The sequence below is a fragment of the Toxorhynchites rutilus genome, chromosome 3, assembly GCF_029784135.1.
Source record: "Toxorhynchites rutilus septentrionalis strain SRP chromosome 3, ASM2978413v1, whole genome shotgun sequence".
Taxonomy (NCBI): domain Eukaryota; kingdom Metazoa; phylum Arthropoda; class Insecta; order Diptera; family Culicidae; genus Toxorhynchites; species Toxorhynchites rutilus.
The window spans coordinates 153,963,520-153,977,206 of NC_073746.1; the positions used below are offsets into that span (position 1 = coordinate 153,963,520).

Below are 13,687 nucleotides of genomic sequence, written 5' to 3' on the forward strand. Positions count from 1 at the left end.
AAGAGAAAATGGATTTCTGTTCAAAAAAAACTACATCCTGACGTTGTACAGAACCTTATGGACGGGGTAAAGAGGAAGGTGCGAGCATACGGGCTTGGGCTCGAAGTATGAATAAAAAGAAAATGCCAAAAGTTGTTTAATAGTTTTTATTTTACTGTCTAAAATTTTCAAAAGGATCGGTCTACTGGGCAAATTTCTACAGCGTTTTTTCCGTGATGCAATTTGATGTGACACACCCTTTATACAAGTATTTATTAAAACTATGTCGTCCGCACGTCTCGTAAAAAAATTTGGTATTAGAATATTTTACGTACATATTTTTATCTTGGTGTGTGTAGGTGTAGTGAGCAACAATATCACGAAGAAATTAAAAATAGATTTTTCTTTGTTTTTTCAAGAATATTCTGGATTAACACAATTTTTTGCTAACCAACTCAATAGCAAATCCAATTAACTTCATCAACCAGCTTTAATATGGTTCCAAGAACGTTCCTATAGGACCTTCCCACACAGAGATATATTCCGGTTTGAATGAAAAATTACCCTTTCGTCTTAGATGATGAATAATTCAAGAAACAACCATCACACCGCAAATCGAAAGGCAGTTTTGAAAACTCCAATAAATTCTGCACAAGGATAATTAGTTACTTTAATGAAAAAAAAATTTAAAAAAAAAATTTTGAAGTTACGAATCGATTTTCTGAGAGCAGCGTAGGATTTTTTACCTCGGATACGATTAGCGATAAAATGCTCCTCTAATTTACTCCAAATTTTGAAAAATATTCTGGAAAACACGGCTGAGCGTATCAATATGGAATGTTCACAGATGTTTAGGGAATACATTTGGCTAAAAATGTGCCTGCAAATATTAGAATTTACTGCGATATATGCAGAATTACAGTAGATTTTGTATAGCAATATAAAAATCCGGTTTTTGGCACTTTTTTCAAATATATGCAAAAAATTTAAATAATTTTTTTTTCGTCAAAGTAACAAATTATCCTTGTGCAGAATTTATTGGAGTTTTCAAAACTGCCTTTCGATTTGCGGTGCGATGGTTGTTTATTGAATTATTCATCTCCGAAGACAAAGGGGTAATTTTTTCATTCAAACCGAATTATCCCTGTGTGGGAAGTTCAGCTTCAAAATGATGCACATCCCATCGATATGCGTTGATTTTTCACGGAGTTACAGCATGTCAAAACACAGTTAAAATTTCCGACTGCGCACTCTGTTACTCTAATTTTTTTGTCGAGTGTATATTGATGCCAAATGTCTTGAAAATGCACGACACGTCGAGATTTATAGTTATATGGAAAAAAATTTCTCAAAAATCGATTTTTCAGACGGAAAAACGACCGAGCGCAAAGAAAAATTATTATACAGCTATTCCATGTCAAACCGATATAGTGGTTCTCATATTTTCGTGAAAAGTGGTAGATTTGTTCTTTATCGCAAAACATTTGACCTGTATTTTTTTTATTAGGGTGTCCATTTTCATTTTAGGGTTATCCAAAAAATAAACTTTTTCCCCTTTTTCCAAAAATGACTTTTTTAAAACAATTCATAATTTTTGAACTACTGGACTACCTATTTAGATGATCGACATATCAAATTAAAGCCAATTAGTTAGTCCTTCTTGAAAAATATATTACACTTGCAAAAATTTTGGATTTCAATTTTGTAATTATTGATTGCATTTGTTTTTTTTTGTGTTCACGGCTTCGACTAGAGAGCGCTATATTTTTTATATTTTTTCTTCAAAACTGAGGTTTTTTGACGTAGAACTACGTCTTTCATTAAGGGTGTCAAATCAGAAAACAGGTCACGTTTTTATGAAATAAAGTTAACGTTAATAACTATTTTCGCCGCGAACGGATTTTGGCGATTTACATACTAAACGAATCGGAAAATCCGTAAGATTTGTTTAATATGCCATACATTAGAATCCCCTGGTTAGTAAATGGTTAAAATTCATGAAAACTTTAAGTGTTTCTATTTTCCCATACATTTGTTCTGTCCATTTGAGTGCTTTCCCGAACAGAGCTATCAATAACGAGCAACTTATCGACGACCAACGGAGGGGAAATCGTAGGATTTAAAGTCTCCGTGAACAAAGGAAAAGAAGAAGAATGAAGGGGAATACTTGCCTAGAGTATAAACAGTGGATCTCACTGAGGCAAACTTTCATTCGGCATCGGACTGTTGAGTAATCCAGTTCACTTTGCTTTCGCTGCGCTTCGATCTAAGATTGGACCCCACCAGTGGTAATCCAACTTGGAAATAGTCGTTTGATTTTTCTGTTCGTTTTTCGCGTTATTCGTATCGTGTGTTCTTCTTTCCGCGTCATAAATTGGATGATTCGCGTAGTGTGCGATGAGCAAGAAGAAGAGGAAGGCAGACTCGAACCCTGCAAAAACCGAACGCATTGCCAGGGGCAATAAAATTTCGAGGTAAGCGTCATCTAATGATGCACGCGGTGTTGGTGCAGTGAAAAGTGCTCGCACTGAACCGAGCCTTCGCGAATGTGACACCGCATCGAACAACAGCGAAGTAGGCGATTTCGGCGCGTCGGTCCAAAATGTAAACGCCCAGGCAGCAACCCAAATCAAGCTCCCCCCGCTGGTGGTGAAGGCGGTGGCTCTTGACAAACTCATCAGCGAATTCGCATCGATGGGTGTTACAGCAGAGTACAAGCTGTGTGGCATAATTCAGTCTTTTTCCAAGCAGTTAACATTGTTTATTTTCCGTCTTCAAAAGGGCTTTTGAGAATGCATCAATGCATTAAACTGACGTTATGGCGAAGCAGACGTTAAGACGTTAACTGCCTTCAACTAGGATTGCATTTGCGCTAATATTGATCATAATGAAGTATTGCTACTGTTTTCGAGGTTGTTATTAACAGAAAGAGTTTATTTCTCTTGTTTAGTCATCAAGAAAGTAAATGTTCTGGAATTTTGTATGTGATTAGGTTTTGCTTGCCAGTAGCAAAACTTCCTCCACTAAGGGTGACAGCTGCGCTTCTCTCGAGCATGAGAAAGTAATGTATGCAACTCTTTTCGAGGCCAGTAATATTAACAGAAGCGTTTCTTTTGAGAATAGCGCAAAATGATGAGAAATGTTTTTATTGCTAGTAGTGTTGTCATTGTTGTTGTTTACATGCGGTGCCAAAGATATATTGATGTAGTTATGAGATATGGAATAATGGTGCTGGTTCAACATGTATATAATCGACTGTAGCCGAGTCTATGTCAATTTCGAAAAAGACCACCGGAATAGCCTTCGAGGTAAATTTTCAATGCATTGACATGAAATAAATTGCGACATACGATTGTTTTGCGAGGGCAAGAATGAATCATCGATCAATTATCGTCAACTGATTCTACAATGAAAAAATCATTTCAGAGATTATTCTACTAAGCAGTTGTTTCTAAAATTTCACAGCATTATAGAATAATATCCGAAGGTATAAACAAGCGACTTATATAAAATAACAGCGTAGTTCTACGTCAACAATGCGGTCGTATCTTGGACACAACCTCCTATAATTTTTTACATAACATATCCAAAAATCAGAGAGACGTTTTTTTGTTTTTGAGTTATTATTTTTCAAAACTAACCGATGTCCCGAAAAATCACTTTTTCACCCTTTTCCATCACAAAAATTAATAACTTTTGAATTGTTGAACCGATTCAGTTAATTTACATATCAAATTAAGGCCTATGAGATTTGATGAGTTTTCTTTAAAAAAATATTACATTTTCGAAAAAAAATAATTTTGTTTTTGTATTTATTGATTGTTTTTCTTTTTTATAGTTTACTCAATTAAAGATAGAGGGCGATATATTTTTTTTACATATATTTTTTGAAAGCTGAGTTTTTTTTTCACATAACATATCTTAAAGTCAGAGTATATATATATATATATATATATATATATATATATATATATATATATATATATATATATATATATATATATATATATATATATATATATATATATATATATATATATATATATGTCTGTCTGATTCTTATAAACTACTGAACCGATCAACATGAAAATTGGTATGTAGGAGTTTTTCGGCCCGGGGAAGATTTTCGTGATAGTTTGAGACCTCTCCCACCTCTCTAAGGGGGCGCTGCCATACAAATGAAACACAAATTTCTGCATTACTCGAGAATTAATCAAGCAAATGGAACCAAATTAGGCATACTGAGGTTTTAGGGTGCAATAAATGTTTCTATGATAATAAGACTCTCCACCCCCCTCTCTAAAGGTAAGCTGTCATACAAATGAAACACAAATTTCTGCATAACTCGAAAGCTAATCAAGCACAATTTGGAATGTGAGGGTTTTTGGGTATGAGAAATGTTTCTGTAATGGTATGACATCCCTCCCTCCTCTGAAATGAAGAGGGGGTCCCATAAAAATATTACACATATTTCAACCAAAAATATTCCAGCCAAACATGGCAATTGAAAATTTTCGGAAAACTCTGAAGGAAAAAGGGAAAATTCGGAAAATTAAATTCCCATATGTTCTACAATTACATAGTGCTTTTAGTCCATTTGATGTTTGCGCTAGCGAAATTGATCTTTGTTCGAAACTGGAAATGAATTTTAATGTGATGAAACGCACTCCTATATCTTCTTCTATCTATACCAAAAAAAGGATCGCCAGATGTGTTGATAAGAGCAGAACTCGAGGAAGGAATTGTCCGATTTAGGGCTGTCTTTTTTCTATCATATTTTCTGTATAAAACATTTATTCCATGTAACGGAGAAACATGTTATTTGCAAGTGGTTGAAAAATCTTGAACTAGAATTATGTCTGAAAATAATCTGATATTATAATGATGAGTTTGGTTAAAAATACTAGGAATTTTATAGTAAAAGGTAAATTCAACGGGGTCGAATAGAAGATCAATCAATGAACAGTTCTGCGATTGGACCCATGAACTTGCTCATAGTAAGAAAACGTGAATGTTTGAAGGTATTGATAACAAAAAACAAATTTTGAGCGGGACGAAGTTTGCCGGGTCAGCTAGTAATTCATCATTCATCAACTCATCTTCACTCTCTCAAGAAAAAAATTGCAAAAGTTTTGCGAAATCATCGAATTTGAGCGAATTTGAGAAATGAACGAAAAAAGGTAGGGTTGTAAGACATCAAAACAACATGTCAAAGCCAGCGCATAAATCAACCACATATCCATATTTAGTAATATATCTTGAGCGTTCGACTGTCCCATACCACAACCGAATGATTGCCCGGTTTAAGCGGTGGTGTGAGAAGGGTGAAAAAATCCAAGAAAGTAAACACACGAAACATATCACCACTATCCACATTTTGGTGTGAGTGGAGCGCCATTAACCTCATCCGAGTCGTGGCTGGTCTGCTGATTTTATAGACCCGTGGCCTTAGGGCCTTCACATACTGTGTTTCGCTCGCTGCTGCTGCTGCTGTGGCTGTCTCTGTTTTTGTATGTCAACGCGCCGCAAAGGCGAAATCTGCTAAATGCGCGAGTTGTAATTCCTTATAAGGATGACACGCAGACCTCGATTGCCTTTGCGCTTCCAATTTAATACCAAATAGAGGAACGCGAACTCTCTTGCCCTCCAATCCTTCCCGAACAGCATATGCTTCGATTGCAGTCGGGGTTTTTTTTTCTGGTAAAAAAGTTGCACAAGATATATCTACTTTTGTGACGACGAAATCTGAGGAGTGTTAGTATCTTGAATGTCCGATATTGATACTTTACAATACATCCACTGATATGAAAAAAAATGAGGGTGTGGTTCAACACATCGGGTTATCATATGATGACTCATTCATGATAAAGATACATTGGCTGCTGATAATAATATGAACTACCACGTGCGGCCAAAATTTCATACTCCAAGTAAAAGTTATGTATTCCATTTTTTTAAACGCTATAACTTCGAGAAAATTAACGCTTAGAGATGGAATATACATCATTTCAAAGCTTGATTTCTAGTTTTGGAACAAATAAATACATATTTTCAACCTAATATGTGTGTATTTAGTGGACAACATCGGGAAAATGTTTTTTTTTAATTTTTAAAGCCTATTTTGGCAATATTTTTTCCAACCAACCAAATAACACATTATTCCGTGTTCATTTGCTTCTTATAAAAATCCAGTACGATCTTTTGCTACATAGACATTTTGATTGAATGAAAAATTGCTCTTTCGTTGGTTTGTGGGTATATAAATTGTAAGGAATGTACGTGATTGCCATTACTCCTTGTAACCACATACCCACAAGCGCATGAAACCAAAAGGCACAGCCGTTCATTCCATGAGTATGACTGGTATTGACGTAGGACTACGTTTTTTATCTCTGTATAGGGGGGTTACTCTACGAAAAATGTGAGGAAACATTAAGGGATTTCGAATGCATATTACGCAAAATTTTTATTGCGATATATGTGTTACATACTATATACCATTAGATAGGCATTTTATTCAGCTTTTTTTATAACACAAACTGCGAAGATAGTTAAAGTTAAAAATTCAATGAATTTAAGTTAAAAATTCAACGAATAGTGAGTATGTTTTTTAGATGTTACTCGCTGCTTGTGCTGCAACAAACGACATGGTTGCATATAATTCGGGGTTAAACCTTAATGGTAGAGACAGGCAAACCGTTCATGAACGGTACGAAAGAAATAGTTTGCCAAAAAGATTGAACGAACATTCGTTTTTTTTAACGGTAGTTCGGCATAGAGCAGATGAATATAATAGATGAATAAAGCCATAAAACAAAATGCAAGGCCGTATCCATGCCTCTCACGCTAAAGGTCACGAGTTCAATTCTCACTCCCGACATTCTTCCAAAAATGGAAGTAAAAAGTGACGAACCAGCCAAATGAGTTGAAAGTCACTATAATACAGATATAAAAAAAAAAAAAAAAAAAATGCAAGGCCACAAGCAAAATGCATGTAACACGTGACTTATTTTGTTGATGCATGCTTATTTTTTTGAATTTGGTTTGGTTTCATCATTGCCATTAAATTTGATTCTCGGAAAAGCTTTAAATTTTCAATTCAATGTATTTTTTCGATTCATGTGTAATATTTATATACTCTCTGTTTATCAGATGGGATAGGCAAATAATTTTCTAGTGGAAAAGCATTGAAAAAAAAAGGTTTTTTCGTTACTTTCAATCCATTGCGTGTACGTGTTATTGTGATAACCAGGGCCCGAAATTTTCGACGGTGAAAAATGAAAACCGACTCTATTCCCAGTAGCTCCGCTTCGACTAGAGCTGCTTCGGCAGTCACCGCCAACAAAAATGACTTGACTAGAAAACGAATTGACTAGCGTTGACTAGCGAGGATGACTGGACTAGTACAGTCAGTGGTTATTTTAACTGACTCGACTAATGAATACAAATCTGCCTCTTCATTCAACTGACTTCAATCCACATTTCCATTTCCCCCTGACGCTAATTCTGTGCCCCCGTATGCAATCTTATTGTACGTCCATATAAAGAGGAACGAAAACTTGACTCCTGATGCAAAAAAGTAGTTACTCCATCAATGGACGGTTTATTTTCTACCCATCGTGAACTGAAACCAACGAACTTAGACATTTATCAAGTATAAATATATATTAGGCTGTCAAAAAAGTCCTGCGGTATTTTTTTTTAATTTTCATTTGTTCATAAAATTAGTTACAATCATCTGTTTTAAGTCAAATATGCGCCGTTTTGTTCGATGACTTGTTCCCAACGAGATGCCAACTTCATAATACCCCTGTTATAGAAGCTCGCTTCCTTATTGGCAAAAAAACTCGGATAGCCAATTTTCACAGGCCTCTTTTGTGGCTAACTTCTGACTACCATGCTCGTTCGCCATGGACAAAAACAGGTGGTAGTCACTTAGTGCAAGGTCCGGACTATACGGCGGATGCAAAAGAACCTCCCATCCGAGCACCCGGAGCTTCTGGCGCGTCACCAAAGAAGTGTGTGGCCTGGCGTTGTCCTGATGGAAGACAATGCGGCCTCTGTTTATCAAAGATGGCCTCTTCTTCATGAGTGCTACCTTCAAGCGGTCCAGTTGTTGGCAGTACAGGTCCGAATTGAGCGTTTGGCCATAGGGAAGCAGCTCCTAATAGATTATTCCTTGACAATCCCACCAAACACACAACAGAACCTTCCTGGCCGTTAATGAGGGCTTGGCCACCGTCTGAGCCGCTTCAGCGGGCTTCGACCTCGACCGTTTGCGCTTCACGTTGTCGTAAGTGACTTACTTTTCATCGCCAGTCACCATCCGCTTCAGAAACAGGTCGATTTTGGTGCGAACATCGATGCATGCATAAAGATACTTGGGAGAGAGATAGAGGAAAGAATTCGTTTTGGGGGAAGTCACTTCAAAATGCAATGAGGAAAATTTGGCTGGGAAGAATGAAATGATATAGTCGAGTCGGTAGAGGAAGATAGCGACTAAACGCCCGACTGACTGTTCAGTCGTTTTGACGGAGAAACTGCGTGAAGAAGCCAAAATTCATTACTAACTGACTACGGATATTGTCAATCGGTTAGTAAGCCGACTATCCTCAGTTGGCTATGACTATGCCGTGCCCTGGTGATAACCATTACCGGAATGTGTGTGAAAATTTAAAAATGTCGTTAAGGGAATTTTTTCTCTGATTGAACTACTATTAACTCTCCTATACTCGCGCATAACATCGTAACTCGTATATTCACAGACTGTGTGTGTCTCTGTAATATTGCTATTGTGTATTTCTGACGTTATTGGTATTTATTTGAAGAAAAAGATATAATTGAATGAAAAAAATCCAAAAATTATTTTTTCTTCAACTTTATTCAGTGACTATTAACATTTAATTCAGCCACCCCATTTACTCTCGGCCCGACAAACCTATGCGCGAGTAAAGGAAGGTTAAATATGATATTCAATGGAATCCAGATTGAGTCCCAACAGAAAATATGAAAAATTACACGAGTCAAATAAATACGTACAGCATTATCGGATGAACAATATATCTTTACACACAATTTGTGATTTTTAAAAAAGAAGCACCTTTTCTTTCCTCAGTAATTAACAAAAAAAAATTATTACACACAAATTAGAAAAAGTTTTATTTAATCTTAGAATTATTCTACATTTGCCGATGATATGCACTTATCAGAATCAAAGGAGAGAAGATGACCTGGAAAATGGTGACACTCTATAATCATTGAAGTTTTGTTTCTGAAAGTTTCGAATATCTTACCAAAAAGTACTAATGGTTTTATTTAATCAGCTACACTTCCCCAAATTGTCTACTCCCCTTTCCCTTCACTAAAAATGAGCAGCACCCGTTGGGATCAGTTCACTAAAAAATCTACCAAAATTTCACAAAGCAACACTCACGGTTATAAGATATCTAATCTGCATCATCTGGCGATATAATTATTTCGTGTCTCCACAGGCAATGTTTGTGAAAATGATAATATCGTCGAGACAAGCTGGCTATTGAAACCTGAGTTTTAGAATGCACAACAAGATGATGAATTCTTTTCGTATTCAGCTAAATCAAATAAACTAAAGAAGAAGGCTACCGAACGATTAATATTTCTGTAGGGACGGTTTTATTAATAAGTATGTACTTTTTTGATCATCTATACAAGAAAACCAGAGAATGTCGAGTGTTTCGTGTTGATGTTGGAATATCTATCTGATTTTTTTCAACAGTTTTCTATTTAGAATAGACAGAATAATTAATGATTCCGGATTTTTTCCTGCCACTACGACTCAGACAATCCGTTTGAGCTAGGTTTTCTAGAGCCACCATTTGGAGTATTGAATGAGTTAAATTTATGGATTTCTGAACAGTTACAAAATCTCCTCAAAGTCCTACGTCAAGTTTCCGTCTGTCTCTAGGCATGAATAAAAACCCTTCTACTATTATTTACTCCCAGTACGATTTGAGATGAAGTGATCCTTAAGTTTTCTTCAATCAATCAATCAATCAATCGAGACAATAAAACGACAATAAAACGAAAGCAATATGAAATTACATTGAGTTTTTAGGGATACATAATATTCAGTTTTGCATAGTTTATTAGAAACTGATATGATATGATACATTAGACTAAAAATTTACCTGCTTACATAAACACTTGCTGCAGTATTTGCTAAATTACAGCAAATTTTCTAATAAACTATGCAAAACTAAAATATCGAAAACAGCCAATCAATTTGCTGTGCAATAATTTTTTCTCTAAATATTCTAATTGAAAGGCAAAAGGGTAGTATTTCATTCCATCAAAAATATTTATGTAATAACCTAAGAAAGCATAAGCATTCACTTATAGCCCTAATGTGGCAATAATTCGGCATCTCCAATGTCATACAATAGTATACGATGCACCCATCCCTCGCTTTACGGCCTAGATACGTTCCACGAAACTTGACCGCAAAGCGAAAAGTCGTATAAAGAATCGGTTGTATATCAAAAACATTTTTTTTGCCGTAATAGAGAAACATTTTAGACCGTAAATCGAAAACATGTCTTAATTGAAGAGGGCCGTTATAGCGAAAGGCCGTATAAAGAGCGGCCGTATAGCGAGGTATGAGTGTATACGATATATGCGCATTTAGAGTTATCATAAAAATTCTAAAAGCATTAGGACAAAGGCGTTAATATCTGTAATACTATAGGATTTTACTGAGATTTAGAAGATTGACTGCAAACGGTGAATGAAATGCTACTATTTTAATCTCATTTTTCTGTATCAACAGTGGTCTAGATAACCAAGGCATGACGAAAACAGATGTTACAGAGTTACCAGGTTCGAGTCTCATGAAGTAATTTGCATATTACAGTTATTCATAGAAGCAAGCATTTGTACAATGAACTCTAAACGGAGTTCCTTTATAGTTATTTCCCAGTGGTTAATTGTTATTTGAGAAAAGGTCTTACTGAAACGTTCTTGGAACAAAAGGAAAATAATTAGGCTAACGAGATTTGGTTATTGAGTATATTAAATATCCGTCGAAAAGAAAGATCAACGAATACTTTAATCACGGTGCTAGAACCTTTATAGGCCTCTCAAAATAAACCACTGGACATCACTTCGCTTATTGACGAAGGCGAAAAGTTTTGATTTGTACGAAAACAGATAATACATGATAAACGATGATGAAGTGCCTCAAGATTGCAGTAACCATAGGTATTACAAGGTCTTTCAGATTAAACGCTCACGCAACATATTTTAATAACTTCTACAAAAGTGAACCGATTTTTATTTTTAAAAAACGAAAATAAAGCTTATTTTAGGACATTTTCGATGTGACCTCCCCTTTTTTCGAGAACGCATTTTAAACGGTGAACAAAATTCTTCATGCACAACTCTAACATTACGACTTCGATGCTATTGAAAATTCGAGTTATTTCTTCTTTAAGCTCCTTCAAATTTTTTGGCTTATTTACATAGCAACGGTCCTTCACGTACCCCCAGAGGAAGTAATCGATGACGAGAAATGTTGAAATTCATACCATAAGCGGACAAAGTTTCATTAAGACTTCGGTTCCTCGAGCAATATAATTTCACTAAAAAACACACGTTCTTTGTAAATTGTACATCTTCACACTGAAAACCATCCGATCAGACTGAACGAGTAGCCGAATATTATCGTCCCGAAGTGGGGAATGCAATGTTACCATCGACGGAGCGAAACAAAATTTATAAGGAGCTATTCGATTTTTTTTGCCTGAGCGATTAATCTGAAAGACCCTGTAGTTTAAGGAGTTTTCTGAGTGATCTTCTCTTCCAATAATCCATCCTATGTCAGCCATGCCATGCCAAACCTATATAGATTTTCGTGAAAAGTGGTAGTTTTGTTCCTTACCGCAAAGTATTAGACCCTAATTATTTTCAATTTCTTCTTTGGGGTGCACATTTTCATTCTAGGGAGGTCCGAAAAATAAATGATGATGATGATGTTGGATTAAAAAGGCTTTAAACTTTTCAGTTCATTCGCCTCTCGAAAAATAAAGGGTTTCCCTTTTCCCAAAATGTTTTTTTTCTCAAAAATTCCTAACTATTGAACTACTGGACCGATTCAGATCGACATATCAAATTGAATCCAATGAACTAGTCTTTTTTGGAAGAATATTACACCTGCAACAAAATGGATTTTGTTTTCGTAATTATTGATTGTATTTGTTTTTTTTATAGTTCACATGGTTTAGGAACCAAGGTCCTATGTTTTTTATGTTTTTCTTGAAAGTTGAGATTTTTTTACAAAAATATCCAAAAATTAGAGATTTTTTTTTCGTTTTTGAGTTATGATTTTTTCAAAATTAACCGATGATGGCCCGAAAAATCACTTTTCTCTATTTTCCAAAGCTTTTTCCATAACTTTTGAATTACTGAACTGATTCAGATAATCGAGATTAAAATTAGAGCCAATGAGCTTATCTGGTCGACATAATAGTTGGCAAAAATCATTTGAAATCAGTGAAGTTTTTTGCCAATAAACAATGCAAGTAGATGGAATTGTGAAATTTGCCGAAAATGCATATTTGGTTCAAATTTATTTTCAATAAACATAAAAATTATTCAAGAATATAAAAAGAGAATGCGAACGCGAACTATCCCAATAATTCATTTTTTTTAATTTTTTGTCACGAACTTTTCAAAGAACCCAATGTATATGATATCTCTTTCGTAACCCATTATCGGCATAGCTGTGAAAATTACCAAAGTTATAAGTTAAATTTTTTTCAAAATTGAACTTCATCCGTAATAGAGTGCAGCTCCAGCGTCAATCAGGCAGCTGTTGACACCTAAACTGAGTCACAGTATTCCACGGTATACACTCACCAGCTATGAGTGACGTCATAATATTGGAATTCGGCTGCATAAACAGGATGTTCCAGGGCAATTTCACCTTTACAAGAACAGGGGGATACATTCATGCCGAGAACTATCAAGCATTCCATTTCATATACCTAGTTTCTAGCGGTCAATAAGGTAACGAAGTAAACTAAATTAGTGAACTTACCAGCAAGCTGATCTTCAGTGAAATTGGTCTGGAAAAAGAAACAAAGAGAATGGAGTTAGACGAGCAATGCACGTAATATACGCCTATTACTAAATGTTAGCTGCTTACCATTTTTATAATGAAATCCAGTAGTAATCAAACAAAATCGTTGAAATATCAAAAGGCAAGCGGATAATTCCACTGATTTTATTGAAGCGAACTGAATAATTCACACACGAATTAGAGCAATATGACAGCTATGAATGGATCGAGAGGTTTTCGTCAAGTTCCATTTCCGTACGTTCCAAAACATATGACAGCTTTCAGATACCAAACATACGAGAGCCCGGTCCATCGGAGTAATGAAAAAATGCATGGATTTAATAGAAATGGATAGATAAAATGAAGATTATCGCGGGTTTTGGGTTTTGAGTACCTTTGAATATCACTCATTTAATTGAATCATCAAAATCAATTTATTTTTTGTCAACGTGTGTCATGCTTAGCTATGTCGATTTCGTAGAACTCCGTAGTGTAGGAAGGTATAACGTCATCAACATAGAACATAGAGCCGATGTTGAAACTATCTTTGAGATACATCAAAGCGGCTGTACACGTACCATGAGGACAGAAAAAGCACGATTTCAAACACTCCCT

General features: G+C 35.5%; 1 protein-coding gene across 1 annotated transcript in view; it reads right to left on the minus strand.

The window, feature by feature from the left end:
* LOC129780554 (myosin-2 essential light chain) overlaps positions 1-13,314 on the minus strand; it is a 28,310-nt gene extending 14,996 nt beyond the window's left edge. Inside the window, exons 1-2 of the mRNA XM_055788936.1 lie at positions 13,160-13,314; positions 13,052-13,079 (exon numbers count right to left, since the gene is read on the minus strand). Coding sequence (XP_055644911.1) covers positions 13,052-13,079; positions 13,160-13,162 — 31 coding nt within the window. The 5' untranslated portion in view covers positions 13,163-13,314. The remainder of the gene's footprint in view (positions 1-13,051; positions 13,080-13,159) is intronic.
* Between the last annotated feature and the right edge of the window lie 373 nt (positions 13,315-13,687).